Source organism: Salvelinus namaycush, chromosome 19 (genome assembly GCF_016432855.1).
Source record: "Salvelinus namaycush isolate Seneca chromosome 19, SaNama_1.0, whole genome shotgun sequence".
Lineage (NCBI taxonomy): Eukaryota > Metazoa > Chordata > Actinopteri > Salmoniformes > Salmonidae > Salvelinus > Salvelinus namaycush.
In genome coordinates this window covers 49,601,876-49,626,203 of record NC_052325.1, presented here as the reverse complement: position 1 = coordinate 49,626,203, position 24,328 = coordinate 49,601,876, and the positions used below count along the sequence as shown (strand labels likewise).

The window sequence follows — 24,328 nt, the reverse complement described above, 5'->3', positions numbered from 1 at the left end:
ATTTCATGCATTCGGTGAAGGAATAAAATCACATGGGAAAAAGTGGTAAACAAGTTAGGTCCAAAAAACTGATTTCCACCATCAAATGAATTATTTGGGGAACAGGTTTCATGATTCTTGTATGTAAACCAAAGTAAATACTGTAGTTTTGTAAACTGTTCTATACATCAGTTGGTGTATCTATAAGCTTCCATATGAAGTCCTAAACATAGCATGAAAGTGCATCCTTGTAGCTTTTTGGGCTAATATAGTAAAAAAGCTTTGCTGTGGGGCAAGTTGAGCCAATGCTTGAGCCAATGCAATGGAAAGTTGAGCAAATTTAAGTGTTTTCTTCCCAGGTTTAAATGCAAGGCATTATCACTGGGATTTGAGGTAACACCATGGCCTGGCCTGTGTTAAAACAGTACAAGTGTTTGTTAGGTGTTAAGCCTATGTTAAGTTTTAAACCTGTGTTAAAAGATGCTTAAAATTACTAAAAGACAAAGTGATTCTGATTGTGTTGAATTGTGTTTGGGAAATAAAGATAGACATGGGTTTTAAAAAGGTTGCGGTAATATTTCATTCAGTATATACATTTGTAGGCGGCTCAACTTACCCTGTCCCTATGCTCAACTTAGCCCATACCCAGGATAAGGTATGTTTTAAAAACAATTATGTAGATATCTTTGTTAGAAAGGATACTATATTTCCCTTGACGTAGTGATGCGTTAATGTACAAAAAAAAGGCTCAACATAAACCTCAAGAACATACTCCTAGAATAGCTGCTTCAGATTTAAACCTTGGAGCCATACAGTATCTATTAAGTCTGTCCCTGCTCTGTCCATCCATCTGTCTGTATAGCCAGTCATTATTGAAGTCCTCTCTCTCTCTCTCTCCAGGGTCCTCAAGATTGGCACTTTGGAGTGGTACCATGAGAATGTGCGCTCCCGTTTCAAGCGCTTTGGCAGTGCCAAGGTGATGCGCTCGCTCTACAAGAGGTTGAGTGGCGATCTCAGCGCCTCCCAGAGTGACCTGAGAGGTGGGTACTATGGGTTCCATGCCCACACCTGAACAAGCCCTTAGGAGACCCCATCACCCCTGTATAAACCCTTAGGAAACCCTGTAGCACACGGTAGCAGTGCTATAGAGCCCACGAGGTACAGTAGGGAGTTTATTGTTGCTCAAGATCTGCTGAAGCTTATTGTTCTAAATACACAATAAATGAAAAGCTTTCTAGAGACGCAGCTGCTTTATACAGTGGCTGAGTGTTAACCTCTTGTCATGGTGGATGGAATGTATTTACTGTAGGCTGCATCTATGGTATAGAAAATATCACCCAAAATGATTACAATGTCAGGCCATGTCAGGTCAGTGTTGTGGTGTATGCATCCCCATGTTAACTCTGGAATCGGAAATGATTTAAAATCACTGGTCGTCATTTTTTGTAAACACAACTCATAAAATGATGGTGTTTATAACAGCCTATGCAGACATTGTAAATGTCACCAAGGCATATTTTAAACAAATTCCCTTCTCAGCTTACCATTTACACTCTATAAATCCAACATTTGCATGATATCTAACACAGGAGCTTTTGTAATCTGTTAAAGTAACATTTTATCCATCTTTGCATAGTGCTTTTCGGGTGTGTGGAAGATTTACATGCAAACTTGAATGGAGTGATACACATGACTAATTTGTCCCACTCTGTGCATTCTGAATCATAGGAAATAAGTTTCTTTCTTTCTCTCTTTTCAGTCAGTAAGCCCTTCTCAGGGAGCTGCCTGGCAAATAGGACAGAGACTTAATCTTTTCCATCTTCTCTGTTTTTCTGGCTTCCTACAACTGTGTGTGGAGCCGTGTTAAGAGCACTGCAGCACAAAGGCCTGGATTCAGTCTAAATGTCATGCCATTTTATCCTCCACTGACCAACAATGTTAGAGAAACGTTGCCTCCGTTGGTCCCTATATGACTCGGTCAGTTCCGGACGTTGCCTACGTTACCAGACTTATTGACATAGCAATGAAAGGCTTTGTGTATGTTTGTCTGACATGTTTAAAGTTTAACGCAGTGACGATTGGGTTTAATCAAAGCAAAACGGACATGTTATTTGCCTGATGTTAACTATACAATGGAGCTTATCTGCAAGCAACACCCAAGGCATCTTTAAAACGATGAGACCTATGATGTATTGGGCCCTGGCGAGTTTGTGACGTTGCTTAAAGGAAAAGGAAATCATGCAAATATGGAATTATAGTGAAAAGAGTTAAGTCACTATGGAGGATTGTGGGTAGGATGAGGAGGGAGCTGGTTGGCTGGATCCAGCAGTCCGTGTGATTGCATGATCACGTCTTGCTCTGTGACTGAAATGTCATGTCTCTGGGTTGATCCAATCCTGCAGGGTTCAATTGGCCAGATACAGGGCAAAAGAGAACAGACACCGGTTTTGCATTCAGGCAAATGTACATGTACACATGTAAAGATATACACAGAAACACCCACACCTACAAATACATATACAAACAGATGCATACACAGTCTATACAGAGTCCACACGCAAGCACATACCAATGTGAACATATTGCTTCACACACACATGCTGCATACGCCAGAACAGTGTGCATGTGCACAAACACACTGTCCTTTCTGACAGTGGTCCATGAGGCCCCGAAAGCTCAGAGGGTGTCATCCCCACACCACTGTCTTCTGGTGTACAGAGAGACTATGACAAAAACTTATGTTGAGACTTTCCATTCTGTTGAGGAGCAAAACGACATAAGGTTTCTTTACACATGCACAGCACAAGTCTCATTCCTCACATATGAGCATACATTGAAATTAGCAGCTCTAGCAACAGTGTATCTTTACATTTGATGTTATGTCATCAAGATTATCTCTGATTGTGCATTTATTTACAAAGGGACCATCACTACTGATGACGTCAGGGGCCTTTCTTTTGAATTGTTTGATTTGACCTCAGATAGTTAGTCTTTCTCCCTCTGTCTCTCCCTCCCAGAGCCTCATGAAGATGACACACACAGCATGCCCGAAAGCCACAGTAAGTAGAGCTCTGTGTCTCTGCACAATTCTCAAGCACAATGGCTTTGTCCAGTGTCATTCCATAGACACTTTACCAAGAACACCTTGTCTCACTGATCACTCACTCACTCCATCCACATACAGTAAAGAATGGGCTTTTCAGACTTTGGAATCTAATTTCTAGTGAAGCACAAACATATTTTAGCCTAAAACGTATTAGGTAATGTTTAAAGTGGATGTATTTTTATCTTTTAGATAAGGGCAGTCTGACAGACAGAAATTAACCAGCTAGCCAAGCACAATTTGGTTATGGCTTAGGAAATCTGATTAAGGTCAAATATTAAATACAACTTCATTTACATTTATTTGATTGAAAAATACCCGCTTTGTAGCTCTAGGCAGAGCCGTGGGCACTGTAGCTTGGGCACTTACCCTTTAAGTAGCACCATGTGGGTTGACTGGCACATAATTAGCCTGTCACACCCCGACACATTGGCAATGGTAGAAAAAGTACTCAATTGTCATACTTGAGTAAAAGTAAAGATACCTTAATAGAAAATCACTCAAGAAAAAGTGAAAGTCACCCAGTAAAATACTACTTGAGTATAAGTCTAAAAGTATTTTGTTTTAAATGTACTTAAGTATGAAAAGTAAATTGAACTTCTAAAATGTACTTAATTATCAAAAGCAAAAGTATTTTTTATTGACAGATAGCCAGGGGCACGCTCCAACACTAAGACATAATTTACAAACGAAGCATTTGTGTTTAGTGAGTCCACCAGATCAGAGGCAGTAGGGATGACCAGGGATGTTATCTTGATTAGTGTGTGAAATGGATCATTTTCCTGTCAAAATGTAACGAGTACTTTTCGGTGTCAGGGAAAATGTATGTAGTAAAAAGTCAATTATTTTCTTTAGGAATGAAGTGAAGTAAAAGTAAACATTGACAAGAATATACAGTTGAAGTCGGAAGTTTACATATACCTTAGCCAAATACATTTAAACTCAGTTTCACAATTCCTGACATTTAATCCAAGTAAAAATTCCCTGTCTTAGGTGAGTTAGGATCACCACTTTATTTTAAGAACGTGAAATGTCAGAATAATAGTAGAGAGAATGATTTATTTCAGCTTTTATTTCTTTCATCACATTCCCAGTGGGTCAGTAATTTACATACACTAATTGAGTGTATGTAGCCTTCCAAGCGTTTTGGGTAGCCTTCCACAAGCTTCCCACAATAAGTTGGGTGAATTTTGGCCATTCCTCCTGACAGAGCTGGTGTACCTGAGTCAGGTTTGTAGGCCTCCTTGCTCGACCACACATTTTCTATGGGATTGAGATGGCCACTCCAATAGCTTGACTTTGTTGTCCTTAAGCCATTTTGCTACAACTTTGGAAGTATGCTTGGAGTCATTGTACATTTGGAAGACCCACTTGCGACCAAGCTTTGACTCCCTGACTGATGTCTTGAGATTTTGATTCAATATATCCACATAATTTTACTTCCTCATGATGCCATCTATTTTGTGTAGTGCACCAGTCCCTCCTGCAGCAAAGCACCCCCACAACATGATGCTGCCATCCCCGTGCTTCACAGTTGGGATGGTGTTCTTCGGCTTGCAAGCGTCCCCCTTTTTCCTCCAAACATAACGATGGTCATTATGACCAAACAGTTCTATTTTTGTTTCATCAGACCAGAGGACATTTCTCCAAAAAGTACGATCTTTGTCCCCATGTGCAGTTGCAAACTGTATTCTGGCTTTTTTATGGTGGTTTTGGAGCAGTGGCTTCTTCCTTGCTGAGCAGCCTTTCAGGTTATGTCTATATAGGACTCGTTTTACTGTGGATATAGATACTTTTGTACCTGTTTCCTCCAGCATCTTCACAAGGTCCTTTGCTGTTGTTCTGGGATTGATTTGCACTTTTCGCACCAAAGTACATTCATCTCTAGGAGACAGAACACGTCTCCTTCCTGAGCGGTATGACGGCTGCGTGGTCCCATGGTGTTTATACTTGCATACTATTGTTTGTACAGATGACCGTGGTACCTTCAGGCGTTTTGGAAATTTCTCCCAAGGATGAACCAGATTTTTAGAGGTCTACATTTTTTTTTTTTGGTCTTGGCTGATTTATTTTGATTTTCCCATGATGTCAAGCAAAGAGGCACTGAGTTTGAAGGTAGGCCTTGAAATACATCCACAGGTACACCTCCAATTGACTCAAATTATGTCAATTAGCCTATCAGAAGCTTCTAAAGCCATGACATAATTTTCTGGAATATTCCAAGCTGTTTAAAGGCACAGTCAACTTAGTGTATGTACATTTCTGACCCACTGGAATTGTGATATAATTCATTGTAAGTGAAATAATCTGTCTGTAAACAATTTTTGGAAAAATTACTTGTGTCATGCACAAAGTAGATGTCTTAACCGACTTGCCAAAACTATAGTTTGTTGACAAGAAATTTGTGGAGTGGTTGAAAAACTAGGTTGAATGACTCCAACCTAAGTGTATGTAAACTTCCGACTTCAACTGTAAATAGTAAAGTACAGATACCCCAAAGAACTAGTAGTTAAAAATATTTTTATTTAAGTACTTTACACCACCGCACATTGGTATGTCAACAGGGCTATTAGAGTGTCACGGCTGTCTAAGGGTGAGAGAGTGGACCAAGGCGCAGCGTGTGAAAAATACATCTTCTCTTTACTATTAAGAAGAAAAACGAAACAAAACAACAAATAGACGAACGTGAAGCTATATAAATGAACTAAGTGCACACATGCAACATAGAACATAGACACAGACAATTACCCACAAAACCCCAATGCCTATGACTGCCTTAAATATGGCTCTCAATCAGAGACAATGAACCACAGCTGCCTCTAATTGAGAACCAATCTAGGCAGCCATAGACATAACTAGACAACTACACTAGACACTACAAAAACACATACATTCCCCATGTCACACCCTGACCTAACTAAAAAACCTAAAGAAAACAAAGAATACTAAGGCCAGGGCGTGACATAGAGTCCGAGACGTTTTAGGTCAATTAGAGTCTTGTGGAATTTATTAGAGGGTAATTTTGTGTATTTTGTTTGTGTGTGCACGTGCATGCGTGCGATAGCATGTGTCAGAAAGTGCGTGCGCATGTGTGTTTTAAGCATCTACTGTGCCATTTGTTTGCACAATCTTAACTTGTACAATCTTTCAGTTTTTAGTTGTTTATTTTTTTTGCTGAGCAGAGCAGCTGCTCATCCTTAAATCTTCTCCCACTTAGCATCTCTTTTTTTCCCCTCGCTCTCTCTATTCCTCGCTCTCTTTTCCTTTCCCTGTCTCCTCTGATTCAATAAGCGCAGGACCCAGTAGAACAAAATGTTACTGAGCAAAGCAAGTCACTCATAAACAGACTCATAAAAAGAGACTGAGAAACACATTGTGTGCTCGCACTTTACCTACTTGTGCTGCTTTCGTGCTGGCAGACAGAAGCACCATATGATTTGCTCTCTGACGTGTGTTTCTTAAGGTCACTTAGCTCCTGCATTTCCATTACCTGTTCTATTTAGAGAGCTAAAAAAAGAAACAAACACTATACAGCAACAACATAGAAAAGAAAAGCACCTTTGCGCTAATGCTAAATTAGTCTTTGCTAATATGATAATGTTTTTTGACGTACAGTAGGGCTGGACGATATGGCCAAAATGTCATATCCCGATATAGGTCATTTCATATCCCGATAATGATACGTTTCACGATATAGCACATTTTCTGTAAATTCAATGAATAAATTGTTTATATAAAATGTGGTCACATGTAAAAACCTATTTCTTATTACATTTTGAATTATACTCAACAAATAAAGGTACTTAGTCATATTTGATTATTTCTCCCATTTCCAATTAAGCATGTAACAAAATATAAAATATTAATGTATAAAATCTAAAAAGGTAAATAGAAATCACTTCAACTATAGTTGCAAACAAAATAAATATAGGCCTAAAATACTTTTTTTTGGGGGGGGGGGGCTTGCCTGTTTTTCATGTTATTTTGGCATTAATACGTGTCACATGTCAATTTGCGTAAGGTACCTTGGGTCGAGTGTTAGCACCAACTCACGAAACCCGTTTCTCGACTGTGTAAATTGGGGCCATGTCTTTGCAGATGTAAGTTGTAACCGCAGCTGTTCTCTCCTTCCATCTTCGTGATTCTTGGCCATATGGTGTGCTGCGGGCAAAAGCCGCTTGCAACGTCCGAGTTGGGGGTTTGTTTTGAGCACTCGACTGTACTGTTTCACATGATTCTTGCGTAGGTGGTAAAAGAGGTTAGTGGTGTTTGAGCCTGTTTTCGGTACCGGCCTGCGGCATATTTTGCAGAGGACGGTTTCTGGTCGGTGTCAGACTTTTTATACCTAAACCACGTCCATGCGACCGAAGTAGCCCCTCTTTTAGGTACGAGCTCCGTGTCTCCGTGCTCTGTGTCACGTTCACTCTCGTCAATGTTTGTTTGTGTTGCAAATTACCTTCTACACCGGAGGTGTGGAAGAAAGCAAAGCTTCGTCCAATTGACGAAAAAGATTGCCGTAAAGAGTGTGATTTGCGACACAACGAAATAAACGATAGAGCATAATCTAAAACGATAGACATTTTTCTATCATCACACGATATATGTCGTCATATCGCCCAGCCCTGACGTACAGTGCCTTCAGAAAGTATTCATACCCTTGACTTATTCCACATTTTGTTGATAGATCCTCAATTCAAAATTGTTTTTTTTTTTCTTCTTTTTTTCGGTTTCATTCCTCTCCAGCAGCTGTTAGGAAGGATGCCTGTATCTTTGTAGTGACTGGGTGTATTGATACATCATCCAAAGTGTAATTAATAACTTCACCATGCTCCCGGGTGGGAGCATGGCCATCACCTGGCCTCCCGGGTGGCGCAGTGGTCTAGGGCACTGCATCGCAGTGCTAGCTGCGCCACCAGAGTCTCTGGGTTCGTGCCCAGGCTGGGCTGGGTTCGCGCCCAGGCTCTGTCGCAGCCGGCCGCAACCGGGAGGTCCGTGGGGCGACGCACAATTGGCATAGCGTCGTCCGGGTTAGGGAGGGTTTGGCCGGTAGGGATATCCTTGTCTCAGTCTGTAATAAAATGTATGCACTCTACTGTAAGTCGCTCTGGCTAAGAGCGTCTGCTAAATGACTAAAATGTAAAAAAAAAAATAATAATAAAATAAAATAAAATGCTCAAAGGGATATTCAATGTCTGCTTTTTTTTTTTTTACCAATGGGTGCCCTTCTTTGCGAGACATTGGAAAACCTCCCTGGTCTTTGTGGTTGAATCTGTGTTTGAAATGACCTGCTCAGTTGAGGGACCTTACAGATAATTGTATGTGTGGGGTATAGAGATGGGGTAGTCATTTAAAAATCATGTTAAACACTATTAATGCACACGGAGTGAGTCCATACCACTTATTGTGTGACTTGTTAAGCACATTTTTATTCTTGAACTTATTCATGCACGCAATAACAAAGGGATTGAATACTTATTGGCTCAAGAAAACATAATTCCACTTTGACATTATGGGGTATTGTGTGTAGGCTAGTGACACCAAATCTAAATGTAATCAATGTTAAATTCAGGCTGGAACACAACAAATTGTGGAAAAGTGAATACTTTCTGAAGGCACTTTATTATGTAATGTGTGTATGCATGTACCTAATGTATTTAAACGTGCACTGTTTTGCTCAGCACAGTTGCTTTTTGAGAGATAATTGAAGTCTTGTGGAATTTAATTAAAAATATATATTTTTAACTCACACGAGACACTTCTCCCTCCTCATCAGATCTCTATGATGAGAACAACATGGACACCGTGGCAGATGGACGACACTACAGAATGGTATTGCCCACTCTCAATTCCTGACTTCCTGAATTGCAGTATTACCTTTTTCACACTACCGAGCCAAGCCAAACTATACTGGGCTGGCCTGGGTTCACATACAGCAAAGTTGCTGGAACTGTACTCGAAAGGGCAATGTAAAGAGAAAATATCAGAGCCAGCACAGTATGGTTCAGGTTGGCCCTATAGTGTTAATCAGTGAATTGTGTCCTTGACTGTTTATGTTGGTGGGTAGAGGACATCCCTCTATGGCAGTGTTTCTTAGCTTGGGTCCTCGGGTGTGCCCGAGTATTACACATTTTTTTTCCAGCCCTGCACAAACACATGCGATTCAACTAACAAAGGGTCTTGAGGAATAGTGGAATAGTTGAGTAGGTTGTGCTTGTGCTGGGCTAGAACACACATGTGCAACCTTACCCTATGAACGATTATGGGAAACGTTTATTTGTGTTATACTGTACATTCCATATCCATAAAACAAACACAAAACGTAAAATGAACAGTGACTCATTAGTGTGCATAAAGCAGTATATATTTTTAAATGTTGCTGGGTCTTCTCAATGGTAATCCATGCTGAAGCATTTGAGACCTTGACACAGAGTAACATGTATAAACAAATAAAAACCTAGTTTCTCTTGTTATATACAGACTACAGTACCTGCTTTGTGTCTTTTAAGTTTTATGTTTGTTCTAACCCTCATACTACAGACTGGGGTTTTTGACCCCAGAAGCATATTTTTGATCATAGCCCAAAGATGGTTTATCAATTCTTTCAATATTTCATGACTTTGTCAATTAACCTGTTCTTAACTAAACTAAATCATTGTTTAGTGTTTCTGTATTCAAATGGATCAGAAAGAAGAAAGAAAAGTCCTTTGCGGTCATTTTGTCCCCAGCCAAAAACACCTAATTCAGCCTATAGTAATTTGGTAAATAGGACCTTTATTTGAATCTAAGTTTATCTGGGGACATAATTACCAGTTACTCTCTAAATGTACACATAGTGCTGTATGGTGTGTATTCTCAGAAGCCAAAAAATGATACGGTAAATGTTATATAAATACCAGAATTCCCTAAATATCTTCCAATATTCTATATGTGCAACTTGTTATGATATTTGGGTTGCTATAATATTTAGTTTGAGCATGCTTTTTGAATCATCCTGCCATAGGCTCAACCACTCCCATTGTTTCAATGGCAGCAATGCTAATGCTGGCTGTGGGGTAAGTAAATAAAGAAAACAAAGGCATATTCTTTGTAATGTCCTCTCAGGATCAATGGATGGATCACTTTTTGTCAATACAATTAAGTATATTAAAAATGTTGGTGTACCGCCCCAAAATATGGCACAATTCTAAAGTCTAAATGATAATACCATCAAATGATCTTTTTAGTGCCTATGTTGATTTGTAATATGGGAAAAATATGGGTCAGGCTTTATTTGGATAGTCCATCTGTAGATGCTGTACAGATGGTCACACTATCTGTTGATAAGCAACTGCTTCCTAAGGTTACGGTTAGGGTAAGGCTTAAGGTTAGGCTAGGGTTAGGGTCAGTAGATAGTTAGTTGAAATGTTACTGATAGTCTGTAGATCTCTACAGATGGCATGTCCAAATAAAGTGTTACCAAAAGCTGTACATTATTTAAGGGGAAAATATATATTTTAATTTGACAGAATATACAACTGACCTGTAATTTAGCTGAAATAAGTCTGTTTTGGTTATTCCTTATTTCAGATAAAATGATTTCTAATTATGTTTTTATAAGAATGAAGTTGATGTTTGGCTATGATTGTTGATTTTTCAAATAATTTCTTCTTGGGGTCAAAATGATCCCAGTTGGTAATCCATGCATGTATAATATGTTGGTAGTATGAGGGTTAGGGCTTGTACAGGTCTTCTTGAGTGTTTGAGACACCTAAGTTCATGTATTATGGTTGAGACATTCCTGTGTGCAAGTAAAGGTGAATTCAGACTTCAAAAAGTGGACATGTTTGTACAGCCCCTTTCTAAAATAGGAATGTAGGCCCATAGTTTAGGAAAAGGCTGAAATGATATATCAACCGTAAGTCATTCAATTGGTCCTATGTGAATGCGGTGTGGTCCTGCGTGGCTCAGTTGTTAGATCATGTCACTTGCACCGCTAGGATTGTGTGTTCGATTCCCAGGATAACCCATATGTAAAATGTATACACGCAAAAGCATCTGCTAAATGGCATAAATATTATGTAGCACCTTCTGTATCATTGGCCTAAGCTAGGTGATCTAAACCGTAGAATCAGTCATCTTTATTCATATAGCTCTTTTATTTGTTTTTTCATTTATAATATTATTATTATTATTTTTAAATGTACTCCCTTTTTCTCCCCAATTTCGTGGTATCCAATTGGTAGTTAAAGTCTTGTCTCATCGCTGCAACTCCCGTACGGACTCGGGAGAGGCGAAGGTCGAGAGCCGTGCATCCTCCGAAACACAACCCAACCAAGCCGCATTGCTTCTTGACACAATGCCCACTTAACCCGGAAGCCAGCCGCAACAATGTGTCAGAGGAAACACCGTGCACTTGGCGACCATGTCAGCATGCACTGCACCCGGCCCACCACAGGAGTCACTAGTGCGCGATGGGACAAGAACATCGTTGCCGGCCTAACCCTCCCCTAACCTGGACGACGCTGGGCCAATTGTGGGTCTCCTGGTCACGGCCGGCTGCGACAGAGCCTGGACTCGAACCCAGAATCTCTAGTGGCACAACTAGCACCACAATGCACTGCCTTAGACCACTGTGCCACTCGGGAGGCCCCTTCATACAGATCTTCCCTGTTGTTTGACAGTTGAGATGATTTATAGATCTGGTCATTTGTGCTGACCCTTAACCCTGACGAGCAGCTGGTCAGGGTTAAGGCATTGCAGAACCAGCGCTGGCCCGGTGCATCGTTGGTAAATAAATACCAGGCTGTCATAGATCATGACACACATTAAACAGTCTCAGGTTGTATCCCAAATTGCACTCTATTCCCTATATATTGCCCTTCTTTTAACCAAAGCCGTGTGGGCCCCGGTCAATAGTAGTGCACTACATAGGTAATAGGGTGCCTTTTGGGACGCAAGCCCCAGAAACGTCAAGTGTATGAGAAAGTGAGAGAGAGACCCTGAAGTGTCTCCTGCTGGTTTTTGTTATGACTGTTGTACAGTCTAGATTGGTTGTTTAGTTCCAAATCACAATGAATAACCAAAACGAAGCACTTTCTCTCATTGTTGTCTGCTGACAAAATAATCCTTGGCTCGTATTTACAGTGTTGAGTAGGAGTGCTTATCTAGGATTAGTTGTATCTTTTAGATCATAATGAATAAGAGCACATGGACAGCGGGGTTTGGGGGGGGGGGGGGGGCAAGCCCATATCCACAAAGCATCTTAGTATAGGATTGCTGATCTAAGATCAGTTTTTCCTTTTAAACCATAATTAATTATTAAAGGGGTGGACCTGATCCTAGATCAGTACTACTACTCTGAGATGCTTTGTGAGTATGGGCCATTGTGTCAAAGTTTAGAAATGTTATACCACATATCAAATAAAATGTTATGTTTCACATGCACAGAATACAACAGGTGTAGACCTTACAGTGAAATGCTTACTTAAGAGCCCCTAACCGACAGTGCAGTTTAAAAAAATACGGATAAGAATAAGAGATAAAAGTAAGAAGTAAATAAGAGGGGCAGTAAAAAATAACAATATATACAGGGGGGTGCTGGTAGAAAGTCATTATGTGGGGGCACCGGTTAGTTGAGGTAGTATGTACATGTAGGTAGAGTTAATTCAAGTGACTATGCATAGATGAAAACAGAGAGTGGCAGTGATGTGGAGAGGGGGGCAATGCGAATAGTCTGGGTAGCCATTTGACTAGATGTTCAGGAGTCTAAAGGCTTGGGAGTAGAAGCGGTTTAGAAGCCTCTTGGACCTAGACTTGGCGCTCCGGTACCGCTTGCCATGTGGTAGCAGAGAGAACAGTCTATAACTAGGGTGGCTGGAGTCTTTGACAATGTTCATGGTCTTCCTCTGACACCGCCTGGTATAGAGGTCCTGGATGGCAGGAAGCTTGGTCCCAGTGATGTACTGGGCCGTTCGCACTACCCTCTGTAGTGCCTTGCGGTCGGAGGCCGAGCAGTTGCCATACCAGGCATTGATCCAACCAGTCAGGATGCTCTCGATGGTTCAGCTGTAGAACCTTTTGAGGATCTGAGGACCCATGCCAAATCTTTTCAGTCTCCTGAGGGGAAATAGGTTTTGTCGTGCCCGCTTCATGATTGTCATGGTGTGCTTGGACCATGTTGGTGATGTGGACACCAAGGAACTTGAAGCTCTCAACCTGCTCCACTGCAGCTCCGTCGATGAGAATGGGGGCGTGCTCGGTCCTCTTTTTCCTGTAGTCCACAATCATCTCCTTTGTCTTGATTACGTTTAGGGAGAGGATGTTGTCCTGGCACCACATGGCCAGGTCTCTGACCTCCTCCCTATAGGCTGTCTTGTTGTTGTCGATGATCAGGCCTACCACTGTTGAGTCATCGGCAAATTACATTTTTATTTAAAAAATATTTCACCTTTATTTAACCAGGTAGGCCAGTTGAGAACAAGTTCTCATTTACAACTGCGACCTGGCCAAGATAAAGCAAAGCAGTGCGACACAAACTACAACACAGAGTTACACATGGAATAAACAAACGTACAGTCAATAACACAATAGAAAAGTCAATAAATAGGCCGTAGTGGCGAGGTAATTACAATTTAGCAATTAAACACTGGAGTGATAGATGTGCAGAAGATGAATGTGCAGGTAGAGATACTGGGGTGCAAAGGAGCAAAAATAAATAAATAACAATATTGGGATGAGGTAGTTGGATTGGCTATTTACAGGTAGGCTATGTACAGGTGCAATGATCTGTAAGCTGCTCTGACAGCTGATGCTTAAAGTTAGTGAGGGAGATAGGAGTCTCCAGCTTCAGTGATTTTTACTATTCGTTCCAGTCATTGGCAGCAGAGAACTGGAAGGAAAGGCGGCCAAAGAAGGAATTGGCTTTGGGGTTGACCAGTGAAAAATACCTGCTGGAGCGTGTGCTACGGGTGGGTGCTGCTCTGATGACCAGTGAGCTGAGATAAGGCGGGGCTTTACCTAGCAAAGACCTATAGATGACCTGGAGCCAGTGGGTTTGGCGACGAATATGAAGTGAGGGCCAGCCAATGAGAGCATACAGGTCGCAGTGGCGGGTAGTATATGAGGCTTTGGTGACAAAACGGATGGCACTGTGATAGACTGCATCCAATTTGCTGAGTAGAGTGTTGGAGGCTATCTTGTAAATGACATCGCCGAAGTCAAGGTTCGGTAGGATGGTCAGTTTTACGAGGGTATGTTTGGCAGCATGAGTGAAGGATGCTTTGTTTGCGAAAAAGAAAGCCATTTCTAGATTTGATTTTGGATTGGAGATGTTTAATATGAGTCTGGAAGGAGAGTTTACAGTCTAACCAGACACCTAGGTATTTGTAGTTGTCCACATATTCTAAGTCTCAGAACCGTCCAGAGTAGTGATGCTGGATGGGCGGGCAGGTGCAGGCAGCGATCGGTTGAAGAGCATGCATTTAGTTTTACTTGCATTTAAGTGCAGTTAGAGGCCACGAAAGGAGAGTTGTATGGCATTGAAGCTCGTCTGGAGGTTAGTGAACACAGTGTCCAAAGAAGGGCCAGAAGTATACAGAATGGTGTCGTCTGCCTGGAGGTGGATCAGAGAAACACCAGCAGCAAGAGCGACATAATTGATGTATACAGAGAATAGAGTCGGACCGAGAATTGAACCCTGTGGCACCCCATAGAGACTGCCAGAGGTTCGGACAACAGGCCCTCCGATTTGACACACTGAACTGAGAAGGTGAAGCAGGCGAGGCAGTCATTTGAGAAACCAAGGCTGTTGAGTCTGCCAATAAGAATGTGGTGATTGACAGAGTTGAAAGCCTTGGCAAGGTCAATGAATATGGCTGCACAGTATTGTCTTTTATCGATGGCGGTTATAATATCGTTTAGTACCTTGAGCGTGGCTGAGGTGCACCCATGACCAGCTCGGAAACCAGATGGCATAGCGGAGAAGGTACGGTGGGAATAGAAATGGTCGGTGATCTGTTTAACTTGGCTTTCGACGATGTTTGAAAGGCAGGGTAGGATAGATATAGTTTGGGTCTAGAGTTTGGGTCTAGAGTGTCTCCCCCTTTGAAGAGGGGGATGACCGCGGCAGCTTTCCAATCTTTGGGGATCTCAGACGATAAGAAAGAGAGGTTGAACAGGCTAGTAATAGGAGTTGCAACAATTGCGGCGGATAATTTTAGAAAGAGTGGGTCCAGATTGTCTGGCCCAGCTGATTTGTAGGGGTCCAGATTTTGCAGCTCTTTCAGAACATCAGCTATCTGGATTTGGGTGAAGGAGAAATGGGGGAGGTTTGGGCAAGTTGCTGTGGGGGGTGCAGAGCTGTTGACCGGGGTAGGGGTAGCCAGGTGGAAAGCATGGCCAGCCATAGAAAAATGCTGATTGAAATTCTCAATTATCGCGGATTTATCGGTGGTGACAGTGTTTCTTAGCCTCAGTGCAGTGGGCAGCTGGGAGGAGGTGCTCTTATTCTCCATGGACTTTACAGTGTCCCAGAACTTTTTGGAGTTTAAGCTACAGGATGCAAATTTCTGTTTGAAAAAGCTAGCCTTCGCTTTCCTAACTGCCTGTGTATATAGGTTTCTAACTTCCCTGAAAAGTTGCATATCGTGGGGGCTATTCGATGCTAATGCAGTACGCCACAGGATGTTTTTATGCTGGTCAAGGGCAGTCAAGTCTGGAGTGAACCAAGGGCTATATTTGTTCCTGGTTCTACATTTTTTGAATGGGGCATGCTTATCTAAGATGGTGAGGAAGGCACTTTTAAAGAATAACTAGGCATCCTCTACTGACGGAATGCGGTTAATATCCTTCCAGGATTCCCGGGCCAGGTCGATTAGAAAGGCCTGCTCGCTGAAGTGTTTTAGGGAGCGTTTGACAGTGATGAGGGGTGGTCGTTTTACCGCAGACCCATTACGGGCGCAGGCAATGAGGTAGTGATCGCTGAGATCCTGGTTGAAGACATCAGAGGTGTATTTAGAGGGCAGGTTGGTCAGGATGATATCTATGAGGGTGCCCGTGTTTACGGATTTGGGGTTGTACCTGGTAGGTTCATTGATAATTTGTGTGAGATTGAGGGCATCTAGCTTAGATTGTAGGACGGCCAGGGTGTTAAGCATGTTTAGGTCACCTAATAGTACGAGATCTGAAGATAGATGGGGGGCAATCAATTCACATATGGTGTCCATTGCACAGCTGGGGGCTGAAGGTGGTCTATAACAAGCGGGAAAGGTGGATTTTTAAAAGTAGAAGCTTGAATTGTTTGGGCACAGATCTGGATACTATGACAGAACTCTGCTGGCTATCTCTGCAGTAGATTGCAACTCCGCCCCCTTTGGCAGTTCTATCTTGTTGGAAAATTTTATAGTTAGGGATGGAAATTTCAGGATTTTTGTGGCCTTCCTGAGCCAGGATTCAGACACGGCTAGGACATCCGGGTTGGCAGAGTGTGCAAAAGCAGTGAGAATAAAACACATTTAGGTAGGAGGCTTCTAATGTTAACATGCATGAAACCAAGGCTTTTACGATTACAGAAGTCAACAAATGAGAGTGCCTGGGGAATGGGAGTGGAGCTAGGCGCTGCAGGGCCTGGATTAACCTCTACATCACCAAAGGAACAGAGGAGGAGTAGGATAAGGGTACGGTGATAGGCTATAAGAACTGGTCGTCTAGTGCGTTCGGAACAGAGAGTAAAAGGAGCAGGTTTCTGGGTGTGGAGGAATAGATACAAGGCATAATGTACAAATAAGGGTATGGTAGGATGTGAATACAGTGGAGGTAAACCTAGGCATTGAGTGACGATGAGAGAGGTTTTGTCTCTAAAGACACCATTTAAACCAGGTGAGATCCCCACATGTTTGGGAGGTGGAACAAAAGGTCTACCTGAGGCATATTGAGCAGGGCTGGAGGCTCTACAGTGAAATAAGACAATAATCACTAACCAAAACAGCAATGGACAAGGCATGTTAACATTAGGGAGAGGCATGCATAGCCGAGTGATCATAGGGTCCAGTGAGTAGCTAGGCGAGCTGGAGACACGGCGATTCAGACAGCTAGCGGGCCGGGCCTAGGGGACGTCGTGACAGAAGAGTCTGTTGAAGCCCCCTCGGACGGTTACGTCGGCAGACCAGTTGTAATGGATCAGCAGGGCTTCGTGTAGGCAGTAAAGGGTCCAGGCCAATTGGCAAAATAGGTATTGTAGCCCAAGAAATTGGCTGATGGACCTCTTCAGCTAGCCGGGAGATGGGCCTAGCACGATGCTAGCTCCAGGCTAACTGGTGCTTGCTTCGGGACAGAGACGTTAGCCAGGAGTAGCTAGCTAGCTGCGATGATCCAGGTGAAAAGGTTCAGAGCTTGCGGTAGGAATCCAGAGGTGTGGAGATGTGGTTGAGAAAAAGCAGTCCGATATGCTCTGGGTTGAATCGCGCTGTGCAGACTGACAGGAGTTGTCCGGGCTGAGGATAGCTGATGACCGCTAGCAGTGGCTAACTGACGAGTAGCTAGTTAGCTGGCTAGCGTCTGTTGGGGGTTCCCGTTCTAAAGTATAAAAAATAGCAGATCCATACCACATTGGGTGAGGCGGGTTGCAGGAGTATATGTTGAAATTGAGGTTAGAAAAAATATATATACTTGGGACGCGACAAGACAAAGACGTCTGACTGCTAAAATGAATGATGGTGTTGGAGTCGTGCCTGGCCGTGCAGTCATGAGTGAACAAGGAGTACAGGATGGGGCTGAGCACGCCCCCCTGAGGGGCCCCTGTGTTGAGGATCAGCGTGGCGGATGTATTGTTACCTACCCTTACCACCTGGTGGCAGCCGTCAGGAAGTTCAGGATCCAGTTGCAGAGAGAGGTGTTTAGTCCCAGGGTCCTTAGCTTATTGATGAGCTTTGAGGGCACTATGGTGTTGAACGCTGAGCTGTAGTCAATGAATAGCATTCTCACATAGGTGTTCCTTCTATCCAGGTGGGAAAGGGCAGTGTGGAGTGCAATAGAGACAGCATCATCTGTGGATCTGTTGGTGCGGTATGCAAATTGGAGTGGGTCTAGGGTTTCTGGGATGATGGTGTTGATGTGAGCCATGACCAGCATTTCAAAGCACTGCATGGCGACAGACTTGAGTGCTACGGGTCGGTAGTCATTTAGGCAGGTTACCTTAGTGTTCTTGGGCACAGGCAATATGGTGGTCTGCTTAAAACATATTGGTATTACAGACTCGGACAGGGAAAGGTTGAAAATGTCAGTGAAGACACTTGCTAGTCCATATCCATGTAGCCTATGATTTAAACCTAATTTTGTTGTTGCAATTGAAGTGATAGTGAATACTTCTGTTTTCATGTTTATGACCACAACTTTAGCATGATCTTACCAGCATTTCCTGCTTTGGTTACCTTGGGAAAGATAGAGAGGGAGAGCACCCTCAAGTGGTGTAAGCAGAACAAGTAATTTGAATGACTCAGGGAGACATGAGCCAGTGTAGTTGGGTGCCATGCTTTTTTCTGCTTAAGTACTGTTAATTTCTGAAACAACTCAAATCCCACCTTCAAGAGCCTCAGTTTAGCATACGGTGATCCTTTGTTATTCCAAAAAAGAAAATGTGACACCATCTCCCATAAATGACCACGGCAACAAACTTCATATTCCATCATATAGTGATATTTACTCAGGGAACGTCGTCCTTCATTGTCATTCAACGCATGGCAGCCCACCCAAAGCCATGGGAATGATGCATTTGCATGGCCTGCATAATATCCGTCATTTAGCAAACACTTTTATCAAACCCATGTCCTTGGCATTGCAAGTGCTGTGTTCTACCAACTGAGCCACATGTGCATTCCTTATTGACTCATACAGTATTGGAAAGAAGTACAAACATCTGTTGTCACATTCAGTAAAAGGATAATCTTCCTGAAAGAACATGTCAGCATGGTAATTCTTATTGGACCAATGCTAACCCCACTAGGGTATACATTAAGAGGAAAGGTTGTATTCCAGGTATAAGGTTCTCTATCTTGAGCTCCCTCAAGAGCTCTGGTCCCCTCCAGAGCTCTTGAGGGAGTGTGTCTCAGTAGTTCTTATTAGTGGAGAGTTGCCACTTCTCACCGCCTTTACCCATCTTTGGTGTCCTCCCCGTCTCCTCTCCGCTCTCCTGGTTCTATGTGTGATGATGTCTTTATCTCTACTCTCCTGAAGATGAAAACGACCAAACGACTGCTCACTGTGCACCCCGTCGATTTCGGTCTGGACCTTAACTACTCCACCCACTCTCTGTCTCGACAAGAATCCTGTCAGGTACTGTCTGGAAGAGAAAGTCCTCTGTCTCCCTTAGACTCTCTCTTAGCCCTTGCTTGTAAAAATGAAAAGGTACACCCATACAACCACACCATGCATACGTAAATACACACACAGACACACATGTTTGTTTTACTATCCTTGTGGGGACCAAACAATTGATTCCCATTAAAAATCCTATTTTCCCTAACCCTAACACTAATTGTAACCCTAAACCTAATCCCTATGCCTAAAATAGCCTTTTTTTGTCCCCACTTGTCTGAATGTGACTTGTTTTACTATCCTTGTGAGGGCTTCTGGTCCCCACAAGGATAATAAAACCAAACACACACACACACACACAGTAGTGTCTTTCTTGGCATTCACTTTAATCCAGTAACTATATTAAAATTGGCCATATTTCTATATCTATTGTTTTATTCATGCAGTCTAGTCAGCATGGTTCCCCTGGTTTTGCTTTCAAAGTGGACAATCATTCTTAACTGTGAATGTGGAGTTGCGCTATCAAGTCTGGAATACATTTGAGCTTGATTCAATAAAACAATCACATTGTACCAGCCAGATACCCTAGGGGAGGCTCAAAATATCTCCAGACCTATCTAAACGACTTGACTTCATGTGCTAGGGCTAACATGGCATTTTTGTGAGCAACGGGTCCGCACTTTGTAAATACATGGAATTGTAAGAAGGTACAATATCCTGACTGCTCTAGTTTATTGTCAATTAGTTATTGTAACTGTTGTTAATAGGCTTGGGCGGTATACCGTATATATCAAATCAAATGTTATTAGTCACATGCGCCGAATACAACCTGTGTAGACCTTACAGTGAAATGCTTACTTATGAGCCCCTAACCGACAGTACAGTTTCAAAAAATACGGATAAGAATAAGAGATAAAAGTAACAAGTAATTAAAGAGGAGGAGTAAAAACTAAGAACATATACAGGGGGGTGCTGGTACAGAGTCAAGTACCGGTTAGTTGAGGTAGTATGTACATGTAGGTAGAGTTAATTAAAGTGACTATGCATAGATGACAACAGAGAGTGGCAGTGGTGTGGAGAGGGGAGGGGGCAATGTGAATAGTCTGGGTAGCCATTTGACTAGATGTTCAGGAGGCTTGGGGGTAGAAGCTGTTTAGAAGTCTCTTGGACCTAGACTTAGCGCTCCGGTACCGCTTGCCGTGTGGTAGCAGAGAGAACAGTCTATGACTAGGGTGGCTGGAGTCTGACAATTTTCAGGGCCTATATACCTGGGTATTTGAAATAGCCAGGGGATGGTTTTTCAATAACATTAAAATATTTGATTTGAAGTTTTTCAATATGTTGTTGTATTTGTAGCTACTTTTTAAGTAAATACCTGGTGTCAACTTGTGCAATACATTAGGAGATAAAGCAGATCACATTCTTCATTTCACCTGTCACATTATTTTATATTATGAAGCTTATCATAATTCCCCAGAACAATTGAACCAGTCATATGTTTGTAAATAGCACAAAGGGTGAAAGCGGGAGCGGGTGAGTCCAGCTGTGTATTGACAGGGGACATGTTTTATATTGAAAGTCAACCGTGTTTTTTTTGCTTCAATAGAGTGATTGAAGCAAGTGCAACCATAGTGTTCCTTCACAGAAAATACATTAGTGCAACACATTCGACAGAAAATAACTTAATTTTCATTAAATGACAACAGAAGTGCAAAGCTATTTGGCTGGCAGCCACACATGTAGCCTAATTGAGCTTGCAAAAACGAAGCATGGCCATCATATTTCTGTTTATCATAGAAGTAATGTAGCCAGCTGCATGTCCTAATATTTTGTTTAAAGTTCATCTGGAATTTTACCAGAGAAAAGTAGGCTGGCTACACCAAGGGAAAAAAAGTAGGCCTACCAAGTACAAGAGAAAAAAGCTACACAGTCAGAGCACGCTGTCTGCTGATAGAATGCCCATTCGTGAATTCTCATCCAAGTGGGGAGAATTGCAACAGATGCACAAAGTTAGTCTGATGCAGAGCAGAAATTACAGCAAGAAGCATTTTAGGGCCTCCCGGGTGGCGCAGTGGTCTAGGGCACTGCATCGCAGTGCTAACTGCGCCACCAGAGTCTCTGGGTTCGCGCCCAGGCTCTGTCGCAGCCGGCCGCGACCGGGAGGTCCGTGGGGCGACGCACAATTGGCATAGCGTCTTCCGGGGTAGGGAGGGTTTGGCCGGTAGGGATATCCTTGTCTCATCGCGCTCCAGCGACTCCTGTGGCGGGCCGGGCGCAGTGCGCGCCAGCCAAGGGGGCCAGGTACACGGTGTTTCCTCCGACACATTGGTGCGGCTGGCTTCCGGGTTGGAGGCGCGCTGTGTTAAGAAGCAGTACGGCTGGTTGGGTTGTGCTTCGGAGGACGCATGGCTTTCGACCTTCGTCTCTCCCGAGCCCGTACGGGAGTTGTAGCGATGAGACAAGGTAGTAATTACTAGCGATTGGATACCACGAAAATTGGGGAGAAAAGGGGATAAAATTTAAAAAAAATAAATAAAAAAAAAGAAGCATTTTAGGTCAGCGTTTACAAAGCGCAGTAATGGATTTCTTACGTGTTTTATATGTTTTCCCGCGTGAAAAATTGAGAATTATACATTAACACAACTCCTAAGTCTAACTTGCTAGTTATCTAAGTAAGTTACTGACTGAATAAGGTGACGGGGCATTATATTGTGTAAGCTTTCTGCTGTGTTTGAGAAGTCAAAGCCTTTTGAATTAGTTATCTGTACAGCTGCCACTGACATCTTTTGATTTGCTTGCCTTTTTTTCTCCTCTCCTTTCTCAGCCTGTCTACTCCTCCCCCATCTACTTGAAGCAGAGCAGGCAGGCCCATTTCCCTAGGGACTCCAGACAGACACAGAGTGTACACATGCTATTTCAGAGCAGACAAGCGTGCTTCAAAACTTTGTTAATTTGCACAATGTCTTTCGTTTACATTCGCTTGTCAATGTCCAAATTCAGTAACTCTTACCTACATTCGGTAACTCTTACCTATATATGTCCAACTGTATGGCGCTAGATTACCTGTCTTTGTAAATAGTTTATTTTCGTTTGCGCTCATTAGCATATTTAGCTAGCAGCCTCCATTGAAATTCTATATTACTTGTGCTAATTTGGTTAGCATTCTGTAAACAGATGCCCAAAGGTATTTTTAGTTTTTTGGCACCCCCTTGTGTACTAAGCCGGTAATACCATAAATCTCAGAATGAAATGTATGTCGATTTAACTTCTCTTAATGGCAGAATCTGTGAAGGCCAGCAGCATCTGGCAGCGGGAGGGGGGGGGGGTCGGGAACAGATTTATTTCTTCTGGTTAGGTTATAATGATCTCTGGCTCCCTCTTTAGTAATTTGTGTCTTTATTTATAATTGCAGTGCTTAAAGTATCAGGCAAAGTAGCCTACATAGAGTATATTTGATTTATTTCAAACATATGTGGAAAAATACATGTTTGAAAATGTTGACCAATCAAAATAAGACGACTCTCGGTCAACCAAGATTTATTTTTGTTGGGGACAGCCCTACTGATTGGTCAAAAGACCAATTAGCGGGAAAAAATATCAGAATTGGGCTGCCTGTGTAAACACAGCCAAAGTCCTTTATCCGGCTTCGGTACACTGGCAATTGTGTTCGGCATGGTGGGCTGGACTCTTTGGGCTTATGGCGATGGGCTTGTCCTGTCTGCAGTGAACGGCCAGCTGTATAAGACTGACGAAAGTGGTGTTGGGCTTCTTAACCACCAACTGTTTAGACCTCTTGCAGAAAATGTGCTGGTACTGCACGAGTCCTGGAAAGACATGGTTGTGGTTTTAGCATTTTACTCTTTTTGTGGAAGGGACATAGAGCAAAACACTTTTGTTGGTAAAGGTGTCAACCGAATGGGACCGACTATCTTATTGTTTAGTGAATGGGCTGGGGGGGGGCTAAAGAAGGTCTTAGAAAGGCAGTTCTTACACAGTATGAATACACAACAACCCATTTACTGTCTAAGCACAACCCTGCACATCCAGAACCCCGTCCTCATCTCAAAGTACTGTCTGTAAACCTCCCCCAGCCCATTTACTTTGACAGATCATTCTTGTCAATAGTAGCCCTTTGCAGGGGAATTTTGTAGACATGTCTTTGTGCTGTGTTTTGAGAATCTGCAGACAGAAGAATGAGGTGGTTGTGACATTACTATTGTAGTCTTCATTTTATACCTTTCAGTGTCCCTTGATAACTGCAAGGTGTGTCCGCTCCCTCATGCTTGTGTGCCCAAAATGCCCCCGCTTTGGGGTATTTTTTAGCAGGGCACTGTGGAATGACTCCAGATAACGTGATTTTTACAAGGAGAAAAGGTAAAAAAGAGAAGAGGGGTAGACTAAATTGATTACATGGTATTCTGGAAGGTATTCTGTGGTTCTCAGTGTCACGTTCCTGACCTGTTTTCTTTTGTCTTGTATTTATTTAGTTGGTCAGGGCGTGAGTTGGGTGGGTTTGTCTATGTGTGATTTTCCATGTTGGGATTTTTGTGTTCGGCCTGGTATGATTCTCAATCAGAGGCAGCTGTCAATCATACTTAGGCAGCCTGGGTTTCACGTGTGTTTTGTGGGTGTTTGTTTCCGTGTTTGTGTTTTCACCACACGGTACTGTATAGGTTTCTGCACTTCATTTATTTGTTTTGTAATTCAGTGTTCAGTTTCGTTATAATAAATCATTATGAACGTTAACCACTCTGCGTATTGGTCCGATCCGTCTCGCCTCTCCTCGTCCGAGGAGGAGGACGAATATGAGAGCCGTCACAGAAACACCCACCAACAAAGGACCAAGCGGAGTGGAAAAGGGCAGCAACAGAAGACACAGGACTCGTGGACTTGGGAAGAGATCCTGGACGGCAAAGGACCCTGGGTTCAGCCAGGGGCATATCGCCATCCCAAGGCGGA

General features: G+C 42.7%; 1 protein-coding gene across 1 annotated transcript in view; it reads left to right on the top strand.

Moving 5' to 3' along the window:
- The window catches only part of LOC120064045 (melanophilin-like), a 94,087-nt gene that overhangs the window by 28,580 nt on the left and 41,179 nt on the right, over positions 1–24,328 (top strand). The window contains 6 exon segments of the mRNA XM_039014356.1: positions 880–986; positions 2,997–3,038; positions 10,504–10,520; positions 17,865–17,871; positions 18,211–18,245; positions 19,289–19,387. Coding sequence (XP_038870284.1) covers positions 880–986; positions 2,997–3,038; positions 10,504–10,520; positions 17,865–17,871; positions 18,211–18,245; positions 19,289–19,387 — 307 coding nt within the window.